General features: G+C 63.5%; 1 protein-coding gene across 17 annotated transcripts in view; it reads left to right on the plus strand.

The window, feature by feature from the left end:
• Window positions 1–16653, plus strand: part of Dgkz (diacylglycerol kinase zeta) — a 36322-nt gene extending 19669 nt beyond the window's left edge. For 4 of the 17 annotated variants that reach the window (XM_087205057.1, XM_013074868.3, XM_087205060.1 and 1 more), the window contains exons 2-31: window positions 6717–6825; window positions 7085–7180; window positions 7445–7522; window positions 8466–8522; window positions 8863–8931; window positions 9681–9752; window positions 9854–9970; window positions 10053–10124; window positions 10344–10439; window positions 10647–10729; window positions 10829–10889; window positions 10963–11076; window positions 11148–11288; window positions 11684–11762; window positions 11876–11931; window positions 12053–12115; window positions 12216–12289; window positions 12364–12475; window positions 12716–12915; window positions 13179–13279; window positions 13365–13444; window positions 13536–13605; window positions 13709–13749; window positions 14070–14209; window positions 14793–14824; window positions 15011–15054; window positions 15336–15456; window positions 15531–15564; window positions 15767–15866; window positions 16017–16653. In XM_087205057.1, coding sequence (XP_087061183.1) covers window positions 6717–6825; window positions 7085–7180; window positions 7445–7522; window positions 8466–8522; window positions 8863–8931; window positions 9681–9752; window positions 9854–9970; window positions 10053–10124; window positions 10344–10439; window positions 10647–10729; window positions 10829–10889; window positions 10963–11076; window positions 11148–11288; window positions 11684–11762; window positions 11876–11931; window positions 12053–12115; window positions 12216–12289; window positions 12364–12475; window positions 12716–12915; window positions 13179–13279; window positions 13365–13444; window positions 13536–13605; window positions 13709–13749; window positions 14070–14209; window positions 14793–14824; window positions 15011–15054; window positions 15336–15456; window positions 15531–15564; window positions 15767–15866; window positions 16017–16133 — 2629 coding nt within the window. In that variant the 3' untranslated portion in view covers window positions 16134–16653. Of the gene's footprint in view, window positions 1–5685; window positions 6450–6716; window positions 6826–7084; window positions 7181–7444; window positions 7523–8465; window positions 8523–8808; window positions 8932–9680; window positions 9753–9853; window positions 9971–10052; window positions 10125–10343; window positions 10440–10646; window positions 10730–10828; window positions 10890–10962; window positions 11077–11147; window positions 11289–11683; window positions 11763–11875; window positions 11932–12052; window positions 12116–12215; window positions 12290–12363; window positions 12476–12715; window positions 12916–13178; window positions 13280–13364; window positions 13445–13535; window positions 13606–13708; window positions 13750–14069; window positions 14210–14792; window positions 14825–15010; window positions 15055–15335; window positions 15457–15530; window positions 15565–15766; window positions 15867–16016 lie in introns of those variants that run through there. The other 13 variants (XM_087205053.1, XM_087205054.1, XM_004851928.4 and 10 more) reach the window with 10 other exon arrangements.
• Window positions 16654–16729: the final 76 nt, after the last annotated feature.

The raw sequence follows: 16729 nt of genomic DNA on the forward strand, positions 1-16729 counted from the left end.
ACCCAGAGCAGAGGCCCAGGGTTCAGCCCTGACTCAGTACTGCCAAAAAGAAAAGAAACAAAGCTCAGTTAGGGTCCTGGCCCAGCCTCCCAGCCTCTGAGGCAGGGCTTCCTCCCTCCCCCACCATCTTGTGGCTTCGTGAGGTCCAGTCCTGCTGTCCAGGTCTCATAAGGGAGGCACAGACAGTGTGGGCTGGATGATAACTCCCAGCCCAGAAAGGGCTGCAGCTGTCTCTCCTAGGATCTCCTGGAGAGAGGAGGAAGGTGGCCACCAAAACAAAACACTTTCCATCCCCTGTGCCCAACAAAGAGAAGTGGCCTGGGCCTGCGGCCAGCCCTGCTGTGAGTCCCCAGGGAGGAAGCCCTGCTCTTCCCCAAGGCTCTGCCCTCCCCCTCAGAATTCCCAGTTCCTTCCTCCCTGGCCGCTCCCCACTCAGCGGCAGCCTGGGCACATGGACCGAAAGAAGCCGGGGGGTGCGGGTGCAGGTGGGGAAGGGGCTCAGGCGCAGGCCCCGCAGTGAGCGGGCACAGTCAGACCAGGGGACAGGTAACATGGCACACTTAGCATGAAGGGTTTTGTGTCCCAGCCCAGCATGGCGAGTTGCTGCCCACTGGAGGATTTTGAGTCCCCTCAGAGTGCGTAGCTCTCAAGTGTGGTCTTGGGGTGTCTTAGACGGTTACCGTAAGTGTTTCCTGAGGCACCTGGCCTCTCAAGGTGTGGCCGTTGCGAAGCAGTGGGGGAAGCTGCTGCCTGTCACACCCGCCGAGGCATCGGCGAGACTGTGCATTCTGCACTCGTGTGTGGCACACAGACCTTTGAGTTGGAGGTGTTTTAGCGGTCGGGTGGAAAGAGTACAGGATCCTGAGGTCCGTCTGCACCAAGCCCAGCCTGAGGAGCTGAGGCTCTTAGACCTTCAGGGACACTTGTTGAGCATTTGGAAACCTGTGTGCACCTTTTAGTGCCTGGCAGCTTCCCGGGACTGGAAAGTCTCTGGTGAGATTAATGGCCACGGTTCATGGGATCTTTTGCTATTGTGTAAGGAAATGTGTCAGCATTTGGAGGATCCCCATAGGTTAGTAAACCATCATTTTCCAGTGACTAGTGCTTGATGCTACAAAATTCAAAATGTCAGCCAGGCATAGTGGTGCACACCTGTCATCCCAGCCCTCAGGCTGAAGCAGGAGGATCGCCATGAGTTTGAGGACAGCCTGAACTGTGTAGCAAGACCCTGCCTCCAAAAAAACCACTCCTTTTGGCATGGTAGCAAAGAACACCCATTACCTGGAAAGGTGGGTAAGCTCTTCCTTCCTTCTCCAGCTGCAGACCTCATGAGGCATTTTCTCCAGTGCTTCACAGCAGAGGAGCTGCAGGCATGGATGCCTCGAGAGAACCAGCTACCTTCTAGGAAGGCAGGTGATAAAGAGGCTCACAAAGCATGCCCATGCCGCTCTTCTCTACCTTGTTTCAGAAAAGAAGGCTTATTTTTTTCTGAATATGTTCTGTGGAGTAACACGTGATAGTTTTCTTGTTTTTAAACAAGTTAATACAATTTTAAACTTCTGTTTTAGTTTTGGATGTGGTAAATATGAATAGCTACCGGCCCCCAAAGTTCTAATCTTTTAGAACTTCAGTGATTTTGAAGAGTGGAAAGGCGTCCTGGGATCTGGGAGTTTGACACCTGCCGTTTGGACCCCGGGATCCAGGGCAGGATGTGGAGCCAGCTAGGGGCGGCACTGCAGCTGGACAAGCACCTGCGGCGGGAGCTGGCTTCCCGGCACCCTTCAGCTTGGCGCCAACCAGGGCATCTCTGCAGGGTCCCTGGAGTCTCAGCACAGTCCCTCTGAGCTGGCCGGACCCAGGGACACCAAGAGCCTGGGTGTGCCTGCGGGGGACAGTCGGCTGCCTCACAGGGTGCTGCCTCCTGATAGTGTGGGGAAGGCTTCCAGAATCCATTGCTTGTTTTTGTGGTTGCTTTGTCTGGAGCCAGCGTGCTTCTCGATTCTCGGCCTCCAGACCCCAGAAAACCTGCCTGGTGAGGGTTATGGAGGGCACCATGTTAGGGGCCCCAACCCACTGCTCCTCCTCAGACCCTGTCACTGGAGTCCTGCAGAGGCGCGGCTAGACTGGGAGGGAGGGAGGGGAGGCCTCTGACTGGGCCATTGCCCTGGGCCTGGCTCGGACCTGGGGAAGAGGAGCAGGAGGCCAGGCTCTCACCGTGTGTGCCGGGCCGGGCCAGGCGCTGCTGCTGGGAGAGGAAGTGCAGTCAGTTACCAGTGGGCTATTTTCATAACGGCTGTCTCAGGCAGGGGGAGGCGGGTGGCAGGGGAGGGGAGGGCCCAGCCGCCGCTGAAGCCACTCTCCAAACTAGGACTTGCTCAGCACAGGCCAGCAGCAGCGCAGTGCAGAGGGAGCCAGAGCTGCCGGCAGGCCCACCTGCTCACCCACCTCCCGCCAGCGCCCTGCCTTTCAGATCAGGTCAAGGGGGCTCCTTCCCTTCCTGCCTCTGCTCCAAGTGGGGAAAGGGTTGGGTGGCCTTGCCCTGCAGGCCCTGCGGCTGGGGGGAAGGAGAGGGTCTGGCCGAGCTCCTGCCACCACCCTGGCTGGGGCAGACCCTGAAAGGAACCTCTTTCGGGACTGCTCCATTGTGGCCCACCTGCTCCCCCTACGCTTTTGTCCTTTGTCTTGTTTGGGGAAGGATTCCTGCAGTGGTTAGAGGCCGGGGAGTCAGGCCCCTGGGGAGTAGCTGAGGCCCTTGCTCTGGGAATGCTGGAAGTGAGGTCACTGCTCTACCCAGCCTTCATCATCCTACCCGTGGCTGGGCCCCACAGGCTGAGCTCCGTGGGCAGGGCAGTCCCGGGCCGGCCTGGCACCAGGGGCAGAGGGCACCCGAGCTTGAGCGGACACCCAGGTGGCACAGGCTGTCAGGCTCTGTTCCTCTTGTGTGAGTGGTGGGCACCCTGGGCACTCCTGCTTCCTGTTCTGGGTTCCCAGCCCCGCGTGGGCAGACAAACCCCAGGAGGTGCCACAACCACAGGCCCTGGGGTCTGTTGGGACGGGGCTTGGGTGTCTGAGGTGCCAGCTTCAGAGCCAGGTGGTGTGGTCCTCATTTTGCACATGAGCAGGTGGAGACTCAGAAAGTTAGTCGGTCAGCCCAGGTAGCAATGGCAGACACAGGATTCCAAAGAGCTTTGTCTCTGCTTGCGGCTGGCATCTGGTGCAGTTGGTACTGGGTCTGGCCCAGAGGCCAGGAGTCCTTTCTAGCTGGCAGCTGCTGAAGGAAGCACTGGGGCCTGCTGACCCCACAAGCAGGAGGCCTGGCTCAGCCACCGCTGCCCCACGCCTCAGGGATGCACAGCCCACGCCAGCGTGTCGCCCCAAGTGGCATCCGTCGTCCTCCCACCCGGCCTGCCCGCATCAGGCCCTTGGTAGCCAGTGGAGGTTGATGGGGTCCCACAAGCCCCTTCCCAGCCTGCCCTCTTGGGTATGCTGGGCTTTCCCCAGCTCCTTGCCACATTGCTTTGCCAGGGCATCAGCCCTGCGGGTCTCCTCCAGTGCAGTGACCTTTACGTGTGCTGCGTGGTTGCTGAAGGTGACAGCACTCAGTGCAAAGCTATTGCACAGAGCTGGCCATGACAAAAGGCACCAGGCCTGGTCAGGGCTCCTAATCGGACCTAGGAGAGGCCTCAGCAGATAGGAAGTGAGGAGTCAGGCCATTGCTGACTAGAGGACAGAGGTTTCAGTGGAGATCAGAGGAACAGGAAGCATGAGATCCAGAGGAGGGGGCATTGGGGGCCTAGGGGTGTGGGTGCCTAGCAGGAGAGCTGTGGTAAATGTCAGCTGTTTAACACTCCCCTTGGACAAACAGGGAAACTGAGGCCCATGGTACATGGCCACACAGTACTGGCTCCGCCTGGCCTGCCCCTGAGCAGCTGGCTGAGCAGTCCCTCACAGATGTGGACAGGGCTGCCCAAGGGCTGGGGCTGAGCTCTGTGGGAGCACCTATAGCTGCCCTGCGTCGTGACTCGGGGGTCCCAGCCACCTCCCTCCCGGCCCTCGCTGTCATGCAGGTCTGGCAGGCAGGACCCAGGGAGCCCAGCGTCACCTCCCCCACATGGACTGTGGCCTTTTGTTTTCTGGGTGACACTAGCATCAGGCGTTGTGTCCGGGTGACTAATCTCCATGCTGGGCAGCTGTCACAGGGTGGCCTGAGCAGACGGGTGGGGAAAGCTGACACCATGGGGGGCCTGGCAAGCCAGTGCCCAGGCAGCGCAGGCAGCAGGCTTCTCTTCCGGGATGTAGCAGACCTAGGCTTGGCCGGCTGTGGCACCAGCTGGCTGCATGACATGGCCATGTCCTTTATCTCTGAGTCTCAGTTTCCTCACCTCCGTGACACTGGGGCTCCTGGTCCTGCCCCTTCGCAGGCTTGTGACCCAGAGCAGAGTAGGTGTTGAGGAGAGGACAGTTCCTTCCCAAGTCCTTCCTACCTTAGTCCCCTGCCCCCCCGCCCCGGTGTCCAGACAGAAAAACCCTGCCTTCCGCCCTGTCTCCGCTCAGTCCCTGGGGTGCGGGCTGTGCCAGTGGAAGACGTGGGTCTCTACACCAACTGCCTGGGGGGTCGGCAGTTCCCTGTCTGCACCCATTTCCTCAGGAACACAGCACGGGGTTGTTAAGGTCCGTAAAGCACCCCACGGGTACAGGGCTAATCGTGGTGTCTGGGGCTCACCTCCTGGCCAGGACGTCCAGTTTGAGGGGTGCCCATGCTGTGGGGTTGTGAGGGGCTGCTCAGTGTCAGGCAGTCCCACTATTGCTTCCCTGCACACTCTTGAGCTAGCTCGGACTTGTCAGCCCACTGCTGGCCCGGGCCATCACCTCCACACCCGGCTTCAGTCAGGCCCTTGACAGGCGGAAGTCTCTCCTGATGGCCCAGGTAGCACGGGGCCGGGGCCCGGGCCCAAGAGAACCCCTGGTGGGGACACAGGCATCCTGGGCACTCGGGAGGTGTCACACCTTCCCCTGAGCTTGAGGAGTGTGGAGGCCCGGAGCCCATGGCCCACGCGTGAGGGAAGGGCTGGGAGACGCTGGTGAAAGCCCAGCGTCAAGACCCTGGGGCCACACACAGTTGGCAGGTGTCACGAGAATGTCCCCACTCTGCCCCCTCGGAGGTGAGACCAAGCCGTTGAATACCAGAAAGCTCTTGGTGCTGCAGACAAGCACACTTCCGGAGTCCAGAGCCTTTCCCTCCGCTGTCCCCGAGGCCTGGCTCCCCAGTGCTCCTAAGCCTCAAGCCAGACTCAGAACCTCTCCTTTGGTGCCACCCTCACCTTGGCCCCAGGGCTAGTGCTGAGAGTTTGGGTCTTCTCAGCACTGCGGCCTTCACAGAGAGCCTCAGCTATCCCATGCTGGGGGCAAAGCCCACGCCCCACAGTTGGTCTTGGCAGACTCAACTCCAAGCCCTTTCCCACCAAGGCTGCTACCCATGACTCCCCGGAGCCTAGGATGCTCCGGCCTGGGGTGAGAGGGTCAGTGCTGGGCAGCCATAATGTGTCTCCCCTATGAATCCTGTGGCACCCTCAGGCTTCATGGAGGCCAGAGGCCAGGCTCCCCTTGTGCCTCCCCCTCCTCTGCCCATGGGCACCGATGGGCTGCGGCCTGGCCAGCTTCTGATGCTCCTGGTCTGCCCAACAGCCCCGGCCTGCCCCTGGCATGGAGACCTTCTTTCGGAAACACTTCCAGCAGAAGGCACCAAATCCTGGTGAGGGGCAGCGGCTGCCTAGCAGTGTGGGGCTGCCCACCAGCAAGGCCCGGCGCCGCTCACCTGCCGGGCAAGCCTCCTCCTCACTGGCACAGCGGCGCCGCTCCAGTGCCCAACTCCAGGGCTGCCTCCCAGTCTGCGGGCTGGGTGCCCAGGGTGCCAGCTGCCGCCGGCGCTCCAGCACTGCTCCCCCCACCCGAAACCCCCGCTTCATGGTGAAGGAGGTGCCCGCCTTACAGCCTGCCCCTGTGGGGGCCCAGTGTCTGGGGCCGCCTCTGCTGCCGGCTGGACTTGCGGGCATGAAGGAGGGGCAGGAGGAGGAGGGCATCCTGGCAGCGGAGGTGATGGCCGGGCCATCCGGCTCTACTCAGCCAGGCACCGGGATGCCTGAGCCCCCCACGCCCCGGGGTCCTGGGCCGCTGTTGCCTGTGCCTCGGTGTCTGCGCCGGGCGTCTACCCGCCTGCTCCCTGCTGATGTGGTGTATGGCCACACCCTCTGGGGCCTGCACGGCCACTATCGGCGCCTCAGCCAGCTGCGGCCCTCAGGCCAACAACCTGGCCCTGGGGCCCGAAGAGCCTCAGGCACCTCCGTGGGCCCTGTGATCCTGGCCCGGGTATGTCCGCTGTCCCGCAGGCGCCAGGTGGCCCTGAGGCGCAAGGCAGCAGCCGGACCCCAGGCCTGGAGCGCCCTGCTTGTGTAGGTATCTTAGCAGCCAGCAGGGGTCATGAAGCAGGGGCGTCCCCACCTGGCCGTGGTGGCTCCCCTCGGAGCAGAGCCAGGCAGCGCCTGAGGCTGGGAGGAGGGCTCAGTCTGCGGCAGGGGCCTCTGGGTGCCAGGGATGCCATGGGGCTCTTGTGCCTTTCCTGTCACTGCTTTCTCCGCTTTGGCCTTGGTGGCAGTCACACAGGGTGGAGAGTCAGCAGTGGCCAGTAGGCCCCGGCCTCAGTGTCCCCTTCCTTGTAGGAAAGCCACCACCAAATCGGGCCTCCAGCATCTGGCACCCCCTCCCCCCACTCTCGGGGCCCCCTGCGGCGAGTCCGAGCGGCAGATACGGAGCACTGTGGACTGGAGCGTGAGTAGCTGGGTCCTGGCCCTGGGCTGTGGGCACAGTCGGGAGAGGTCTTGGGCACCGGGGACAGGGAGACTCTTGGTCTGTGGGATCCGGGCAGACTTCTGGGGGTGGCTATCTTCGAGCCAGGCATAAAGAATAGACAGTGATGAAAACGAGGCAGAGGAAAGGATTGGTGGCCAGAACCCATTCACTCTGGGAGAGGAAGTGCGGCGAGGGCAGCGTGGCTGGCGTACACTGAGCATGCTCATCCCACGTCTAGGAGTCAGCCACGTATGGAGAGCACATCTGGTTTGAGACCAACGTGTCGGGGGACTTCTGCTATGTTGGGGAGCAGTACTGTGTTGCCAAGATGCTGGTGAGTTCTGCGGGGCTGCTGCCCCCTGGCGGCAGAGCAAGGTCTAGCCACGGGGCTGACAGCTGCAGCCCTTCTGAAGGTGGGCAGTGCTCACCTGAGTCCCCTCTTGTATGCTGCCCCTGGGCCAAGGGAAGGGGAACTGGCCCTGGTGCCCAGTGCTGGGAGTGCCCAGACATGCAGGGCGGACCCAGAGGGACTCTGCTTGCCTGAGGTGGCCTCTGCGGTGGTGCTGCCCAGTGCCTCAGGGTCCTCTCTGTCCTGCAGCAGAAATCGGTGCCCAGGAAAAAGTGTGCAGCCTGCAAGATCGTGGTACACACCCCCTGCATCGAGCAGCTGGAGAAGGTGAGTGGCACAGCCACTCACAAACACACACGTGTCACACTGACCCCACCTACTGGAGCAACACAGTAGGCAGTGAGGCAGGGATCCCGGAGCCAAACGTCTGCCTTACACGCTGCCTCCCCATTTAGTAGTTGCTGTACCCACTGCCTAGATCAAACCTGGCCCAGTGGGGCTCCCTGAATGTTGCTTGCTGGTGTGAATTAACAAATGGTGCCGTGATGCCATTTCGTCACATCCGTGCTAACACTCAGAAGAGCCTGTTGAATTTGCTGCTCGGCTGTGACTAGCCCTGTCCTGTGTCACCCTAAGCTTGGTTCTGTCCCCTGTGTGCTGCCTCTGGAGAGACCGCCCCTACCTCCTAAGGACTGCTGTACACAGTGTGTCTACAGCTGGAGGGCATCTAGACGCTGCTTCTAAGGAGCAAAATAAAAGAACCCAGGGCCCAGGGAGGTTGGTAACGGCAGGGCTGAGGCGCCATGAGCGGGGCACCCAGGCCCACACGGGGATGTCTGGAAGTCCAGGGGTGCTGGGAACTCTGCTGGGGCAGGCTGCCTTGCTGGCCCCGAGCGACAGAGTGGAGCTGAGCAGGCACAGTGAGGGAAAGAGAAGGGGAAGTGCAGCCCCATTGCGGGTGGTAAAAATCAAGCCCACTCCACACACTAGCTGATGGCCTGCATGCAGGGGCCAGATTCCCACATTTTCTTCGGCTGTGGAAATAGAAGGATGAGTAAGCCATGGTCCCACTCCAGTGGGGCGAGGACACGGCGTACCAGGTCTCCATCCTGGGATCCTGAGTGGAGGAATGAAGATCCCTTCTGGCTAGCGGGCAGTAGGGCTTCTGAGAGGGATCCTGGGAGAGTTTGGGGCACTCTCCCCGCAAGGGTGGCTCTGGATGACCCTGTCCAAAGCAGCTTCTGACATTGGTTGCTGCACTGTTTCACAGATAAACTTCCGGTGTAAGCCATCCTTCCGGGAATCGGGCTCAAGGAACGTCCGAGAGGTAAGTGGCAAGGTGGTTAGGGATCAGGACACCCTGCGTTCCTGAGGGGTCCCTCTGTGGTGCCTCTGGAGGGCCACCACGGCCTCAGCTCCTCCTAGGGTGCTCTGGGGTCCTGGCAGGTGCTGGGCCCAGGCTCTGAAGTCTCCCAGAGGGGAAGCCTGGCTGGCCTTGCCAGTTGGGGGCACCTGTACCTCATTGTGCCCCAGCCCTCTGTCCGCCTAGCGCCGTGTCCCTCCTGTGAGGCTCAGCCACAGAGGCGGACATCTCCAGCGCTCTCCTCACACAGCCCCAGGCTGTGCTGCTCCACCCCTCGCCCCAGGGACATCTCTCTTCCCTCCAGCCAACCTTCGTACGGCACCACTGGGTGCACAGGCGACGACAGGATGGCAAGTGCCGGCACTGCGGGAAGGTGAGGCCCCGCTACCCCAGCACAGCGTCCCTGGCTGCCTCTCAGTCCCTGATGCCCTGGTTGCGCCCTTGGTCTTTGGGCTGAGCGGAAGGGCAGGGAGGAAGGTTTGCTTCCAGAGCAGTGTCTGGCTGCCTGGCCTTCTCCAAGACTCACTGGCTAGCTCAGCGGGTAGCGACTGAGCTGTGTGGTGAGCTTGCCCTGCTGAGGACAGTGAAGCTTGGAGACAGACCCCTCGGAGCAGCTTCCCAGCACAGTTTGCGTGCTTGGTTGCTTCATGTCCGTCTCATGCAGGTAGAGGCCCTGTGCCTCCCTCTATATTCAGAGCCCAGCCCCTGGAGGCCTGTGCCAGGGGCCATGAGGTAGACAGGCAGTGGGGTGAGTGCTGGGCACTGTGGGGACCCAGCTCGGTACTTCGGGGGGCCTGGCCAGGTTTCCTGCAGGAGGAGGGGAACTTGGGTCAGGCAGGAGTCAGACCTTGGAGCCTCAGACACAGTACGTCCCATGAGGTGGCCGAGCAGCCCTGCCCTTGGGCTTTGTTACATTTCTGTGCTTTTCTTTTTTTGGTACTGGGGATCATACTTGGGACCTTGTGCTTTCGAGGCAAGCGGCGGAATCACTGAGCTGAATCCCCGGCCCCAGTTTCTGGGCTTTTTAACCATGGGCTCCGTCTCCCAGCTAGAGAGGCTGGTAGCGGAGGAGGGGCTAGGCCTTGCTGTGGCCCTGTGTGTAGCCACCCTGTCCTCCTGCAGGGCTTCCAGCAGAAGTTCACCTTCCACAGCAAGGAGATCGTGGCCATCAGCTGCTCCTGGTGCAAGCAGGCGGTGAGTGGCGACCCGCCCGGCCCGTATCTGCACTGCACTAGTGCTGGTGGGGTCCTGACCCCGGGCCCAGCCCAGCTCAGCCTTGCCTGCCTCCCTTCCAGTACCACAGCAAGGTGTCGTGCTTCATGCTGCAGCAGATCGAGGAGCCCTGCTCCCTGGGGGTCCACGCGGCCCTGGTCATCCCGCCCACCTGGATCCTCCGTGCCCGGAGGCCCCAGGTGAGTCCTGTGCCCCACTGCCCCCACCCATGGGGCTGCCAGCCCACTCACCTGTCTGTCCCCACACCTGCTTCCCTTACAGAATACCCTTAAGGCCAGCAAGAAGAAGAAGAGAGCGTCCTTCAAGAGGAAGTCGAGCAAGAAAGGGCCTGAGGTTAGACTGAGGCCGGCAGGAGGGGAGGGGAGGGGACAGGACGGGAGAGGGCCAGGGCCTTGTGTCAGGCTGGGCCCTGGGGCCTGAGCTGGGCTGGGGTCCGCTCCGCTGTGCCCCACACCCCAGCGTGACTGATGTGGTACCCGAGGCTGTGCAGACTAGGGGGAGGAATCCCGCCAGGGGCCTGGGGAGGGGACCTCAGGGCCTCGTGTCTCCAAGGAGAGCCGCTGGAGACCCTTCATCATCAGGCCCACCCCGTCCCCCCTCATGAAGCCCCTGCTGGTGTTTGTGAACCCCAAGAGTGGAGGCAACCAGGTAAGCACGGCCCTCCCTTCCCAGGGCTGCAGGTTGGGTGGGGGTCACCCCCGCAGGCAGCCATTCCTGGCTCCACCTGTTTTCCAGGGGCCGAGGTGGCCCCTCCTGCCTCACCCCTTCTGGATGGGGCCCCTCCCCCACCGCCTCCTGCCTGGCTTCATTCCCTCCTTGCACCTGTCCCTGTCCCTGTCCCCCTGTCTCCCACAGGGCGCCAAGATCATCCAGTCCTTCCTGTGGTACCTCAACCCCCGCCAAGTCTTTGACTTGAGCCAGGGAGGGCCCAAGGAGGCGTAAGCACTCGGCGGCTTCTCTTGGGGGGCAGGGGGCTCGCCTGACTCTCTCGGGCATAGTGCACCCCCTGACCCCACTCCTGTCCTTTCCTGGCCCAGGCTGGAAATGTACCGCAAAGTGCACAACCTGCGGATCCTGGCATGCGGGGGCGACGGCACGGTGGGTTCTTGGGGCCGGGTCGGGCCACACAGTCCCCCAGGGGCCTGACCGCTGCCCGCTCTGCCTCCTCCAGGTTGGCTGGATCCTCTCCACCCTGGACCAGCTACGCCTGAAGCCACCGCCCCCCGTTGCCATCCTGCCTCTGGGGACTGGCAACGACTTGGCCCGCACCCTCAACTGGGGTGGGGTAAGTGCCTGGGACAGGGCTTCTCACCGGGGCGGCTCTCCCCAAAGGGCTCATCCAGCCTCCTCCGCCAGGGCTACACCGATGAGCCTGTGTCCAAGATCCTGTCACACGTGGAGGAGGGCAACGTGGTACAGCTGGACCGCTGGGACCTCTGCGCCGAGCCCAACCCAGACGCGGGGCCCGAGGAGCGGGATGAGGGTGCCACCGACCGGGTGGGTCAGGGGCTCAGAGCTTGGGCCCAGGCCCCGCACTCCCACCCACTGGTTCTGGGAACTTGGGTAGGTCCCCTGGGTCCCCAGACATCCCAGGGGAGTAGTGGTGCCACCTGCCAAGGCAGTTTTTCTGCAGCCACCTGGCAAACGTTTACCGAGGACCTGCTCTGCGCCAGGCCCAGCCGTGAGCAGTGGGGAACACAGTGCCCACTCCCAAGGCTTGTGCAGTGCTCTGCACCACGGGCACAGTGCAGTGGGGGCCCTACCAGGGCCGAGGACGAGGGGAGAGCCCTCAAAGCACGGGGCAGTGTGTGCAGCGGGGGCTGGGCCACACTCTCACCCTGGCCAGGGGACATCGTGAGGCCGCCCTCATCTCCGTGCCCCATCTTCTCCAGCTGCCCCTGGACGTCTTCAACAACTACTTCAGCCTGGGCTTTGATGCCCACGTCACCCTGGAGTTTCACGAGTCTCGAGGTGGGCAGCCACGGCAGGGAGGGCCCCAGAATGAAAGGCGCTCGCTCCCAGCCTCCCGCTGCACCCCAGCTTGGGAAGCACCCGCCTGACTGTCCCCCACCCGTCTCCACCAGAGGCCAACCCAGAGAAGTTCAACAGCCGCTTCCGGAACAAGATGTTCTACGCCGGGGTGAGTCGGGTTCTGCCGGCACCCCAACCCCCACGGCCCCTGTGTCTGTCAGGCCCCCAGACCTTCCTCAGCAGCCAGGGAGAGTCCCTGTCACAAGATGGTGAGCCCCTGTCCCCCACAGACAGCCTTCTCCGACTTCCTCATGGGCAGCTCCAAGGACCTGGCCAAGCACATCCGGGTGGTGGTGAGTGGGGCTGGGCGGTGGGCGGAGCAGAGGAGCTGGCCCAGCGGGGAGGGAGGCCCCCGGCACCACGGGCCCAGCACTGCGCCGCTCTCGCCTCCAGTGTGACGGAATGGACCTGACCCCCAAGATTCAGGACCTCAAACCCCAGTGCATCGTTTTCCTGAACATCCCCAGGTGAGGAGCGGGCTCTAGGTGGGCCCTGTGGTCCCCAGAACCTGCCCCAAAACCCGCCCCACCCCTCTCCTCAGGTACTGTGCGGGCACCATGCCCTGGGGCCACCCTGGGGAACACCACGACTTCGAGCCCCAGAGGCATGACGACGGCTACCTCGAGGTCATCGGCTTCACCATGACGTCCCTAGTGAGTGGTCCTGGCTCTGCCCCGTGTCCTGGAGCACAGCCTGACACTGCGGGGCGTCACCCCCCTTTGCGACGTGGCCGGGGTAGGGTTCCCCTCACCTCCTCTGCCTCAAGAGTGATCCAGCCCATGTCCTCTCAGTGTTGGGCCTGGGAAAACCTTCGCCCCTCCATTCTGCACTCTGTCTGGGGCCTGTGTGCCCAGAGCCTGAGCGCCACCTGACCCCAGCCCCTGCTCCCGCAGGCAGCACTGCAGGTGGGCGGGCACGGCGAGCGCCTGACACAGTGCCGGGAGGTGCTGCTCACCACAGCCAAGGCCATCCCGGTCCAGGTGGACGGCGAGCCCTGCAAGCTCTCTGCCTCACGCATCCGCATCGCACTGCGCAACCAGGCCACCATGGTGCAGAAGGCCAAGCGGCGCAGTGCTGCGCCCCTGCACAGCGAGTACGCCCCCAGGGCTGCCCCTCTGATCCTGCGCTCCCCCGGCCCTGCCGTGAAAGGGGCTGCCGGGCTAGGACTGCAGCTAGAGTATTGGCCAGCGTGCATGGGCCCTTGGTTCCATCCCTAGCACCACCAGGGTGGGGGCAGTCCCTGTGCCCTGGGGCTCTGAGGGGACAGGAGGGCGGCCCTCGGCACAGTGAGGTTGGAGAGACACCTGTGCAGGGCGCTTGCCGACTCTCCTGCCCTCCACCCGCTCCACCCCACAGCCAGCAGCCTGTCCCCGAGCAGCTTCGGATCCAGGTGAGCAAGGTCAGCATGCATGACTACGAGGCCCTGCACTACGACAAGGAGCAGCTCAAGGAGGCCTGTGAGTGGCGGCGGAGCTGGGGCCGGGAGGGGCCCTGCAGGTGGGCAGGGGGACAGCCACATGCTGACAGGCTGCTCTCCCCTAGCCGTGCCACTGGGCACCGTGGTGGTCCCCGGAGACAGCGACCTAGAGCTCTGCCGTGCCCACATCGAGAGGCTGCAGCAGGTAAGGGGCAAGGTGGCAAGATGAGTGGGTGCCTGCTCCCAGCTCCCCACCAGCTCTGCCCCACCCCAACCTTTGCTTCCCTCTTAACCAGGAGTCCGATGGTGCTGGAGCCAAGTCCCCAACGTGCCAGAAACTGTCACCCAAGTGGTGTTTCCTGGATGGTGAGCACACTGGGGGTCAGTTCCCCAGGGCCCAGGCTGGCCTGCCTCCCTGGGCCGGGACCAGGACTTCCTCCCTCATTCCTGGCTACCCATCTCCCCACAGCCACCACTGCCAGCCGCTTCTACAGGATCGACCGTGCGCAGGTGAGCTCTGCAGGGCTGCTGCCCCTCAGTGGGTCTCTGCACCCTCCCAGGTGTGCGCCACAGTGCTCGCTGCCTGGGGGGCGTCCTAAAAGCACGATGTCCTCCGAGGAGGGAAGAGAGCCAGGGCACCCGGGCAAAGGCTTGGCAGTGAGAAGTGGCCTGGCACATGGGGTGGGCTGGGCCTGGGCAGCGGGAAGCAGAGTGGGGCCCCTGCTCAGAGCAGAGGCTTCTCCAGATCTGCTGTCCTTTCTGCCCCTCGGACTCCACTGGGGACCCCACTGGGGCTGCTTGTGCCTCAGCCCTGACTTTGCTACCCACAGGAGCACCTCAACTACGTGACCGAGATCGCGCAGGATGAGATTTACATCCTGGACCCCGAGCTGCTGGGGGCATCAGCCCAGCCCGACCTCCCCACCCCCCCTTCCCCCCTTCCTGCCTCCCCCTGCTCCCCCACGCCTCGGTGAGTCCCAGCGCCACCTCTCCTCAGTCCCCTGGCCTTACACCTGTCTGCAGCCAGTGGCTTCCAGATTCTTGCCTGTAGCCCCAGTCTGTCCAGCGCATCCGGCATGTCCAGCAGCCACTGCTTGAAAGGGTGACCTGGCCCCGAGAGCGCCCAGCACACTGCCTGCCCTGCTCTCCCCCGGGAGCAGTCTCGTGTCAGCCTGTGCCCTCCGAGCACCCCTCCTGCTCCAAACCCTGGTCCTCTTGGGCCTGAGTCTACACAGATGAAACCAAAACAGGCCCTCCAGTCACAGGCGCCGCCCCTTTGCTCCCAGAGCCCCCGTTTGAACCTCAGCTCAGCTCCTCCCCCCAGAGGTCTCTGGGGGGACCCTCACTCCTCGCTCTCGCCTCCGGTCCCTTATTTATTGCTTGACCTGTTTGTGGCCTCGGCATCCATCCCGAGATACTCAGTGCCCAGAGGGTGCTGCTGCATAGCAAGCACAGGACGGACTGGTGAAAAGAATGAGGGGCGAGTTGGAGTGAGGCAGGGCACCGGCTGGGCCTGGCTGAGCTGGGTCACGTCTGTCCTGCTCTCTTCGCAGGTCACTGCAAGGGGACACTGTGCCCCCTCCAGGTGAGGCTTTTCCCTGGGGTCCCTCCTGGCTTCCCTGGTCACAGGCATGCGGCCAGGTGGCGCAGCGCCCACGCGCAGCCCCTGAGCCCCACAGCTCACTCTCGCACACTTCTCCTCCCCATCCTGCACGCGCACGCCGCCCGCCCCAGGGCTCGCCTCAGTGTAACAGGCAGGTGTTCCTCGCAGGTGAGGCCCTGATGGAGGCTGCCCAGAGGAATGACTTCTGTAAGGTACAGCCCTCACCCTGGGGGGTGGCAACATGCTAGGCACTGACAGCTGTCCCTGGGGCGCCCTCAGGTCCCATCCCACCTGGCCCCAGCTGTCTGGGGCTCCTAGACCAGCTGTGCTGGTACTCAGAAGGGGGCAGGGCCTGGAGGAACCAGACTCCAGGCTCGGTTGCCAGGGCCCTGGGGTGTGGTGTGTCTCAGCTTCTGCCGGTCTACACGCCTGTGGGCTTGTGGGCTGAGCAAAGGGCGCCCCCAGGAGACCCAGCCCTCTTCTCTCCCCTCAGCTGCAGGAGCTGCACCGAGCTGGAGGGGACCTCCTGCACCGGGACTCACGAGGTCGTACGCTCCTGCACCACGCAGTCAGCGCAGGCAGCAAGGAAGTGGTCCGCTACCTGCTGGACCACGGTGAGCCCGCCAGCGCCTGAGGCCAGGTATGGGGGGCAGGGCTGCCAGCCTCTGACCACCTCTTCCCTCTGCAGCGCCCCCGGAGATCCTCGATGCGGTGGAGGAGAAGTGAGTATCTTGGAGCCCTGGTCACCCTGAAACCGCCCCTCTGCTTCCACTTCCTCCCGTTTGGTCAGTCAGAGCCCATGAACCCTCCCTGGCCAGACTGCTCTCTGGGCTGCCCCATTCCCCAGTCCCGAACTTCCAGCCCTTGCTGCTGATGGCCTCCAGAAGGCCTTCGTGGGGTCCACAGCCAGCCCCTCTCCCCCAGTGGGGAGACCTGTCTGCATCAGGCGGCAGCCCTGGGCCAGCGCACCATCTGCCACTTCATCGTGGAAGCAGGGGCGTCGCTCATGAAGACAGACCAGCAGGTGAGCAGCCTCTCCCAGGGGCAGGGGGCACTGGGCCACCCTTCGGAGTTTGAAGCTGTCCTCAGCCAACACAGCCCAGACCCTGAGACCTGAGCCGGAAGGCTTCCGGTGCCCTCGGGGATACCTGATCGCAGCTTCCTCCGTTCCCAGGGTGACACCGCCCGGCAGCGGGCCGAGAAGGCGCAGGACACAGAGCTGGCCGCCTACCTGGAGAACCGACAGCACTACCAGATGATCCAACGCGAGGACCAGGAGACGGCCGTGTAGCCCCGGCCTCCGGCTACATTCCAGTGCGGGCAGAGGAGGGGGACCCCTCCAAGGAAGGAGCGGCCTGATGACGAGGCTGGACTCTGCGCAGCTGGGGCTGTCACCAGTCCCCTCTGAGGCCCCCGCCTGCCCCCCAGGCTTACAGGGAGCAGGAACCCGACGGGCAGGGCCACTGCAGGACAGCCTCGCCCTCAGCCCGGCAGATGCGCCCCGGGGGCCGGGATGGGACGGCCCAGGCAGGGCGCCGGGCTTCCGGAGGAGGCTCCGCTGGCCACCTGGTCCCCAGGGCCCGAGCCTGTGCCCTGGGAGCTCAGCCCTTCTGCTCCCACCACCCTCCCCGGCGCCTCCCGGAAATCGCCTGCTGCGTTCGCCTGCCCGCTGCCCTGCTTGGCACTGCCCCTGGTGACCCTCCCGTGTACCCAGCGTTTTGGCGTGGACTGTGGAGCGGGGGGGGGGGGGGGTGTCTCGGTGAGACATGTTTACAACTGGGTGTGACTCAGTAAAGTGGATTTCTTTTTTCCTTCTGGCTTTTTCTTCCCCCGCCCCCCCGGGGGGGGGTCCTCCAGAAGCGGAGGATTCGGCGGCCTGGTTATCCT

This window comes from Heterocephalus glaber, unplaced genomic scaffold (assembly GCF_053883595.1).
Source record: "Heterocephalus glaber isolate CG9 unplaced genomic scaffold, H.glaber_assembly_v1.0 deba00000594, whole genome shotgun sequence".
Lineage (NCBI taxonomy): Eukaryota > Metazoa > Chordata > Mammalia > Rodentia > Bathyergidae > Heterocephalus > Heterocephalus glaber.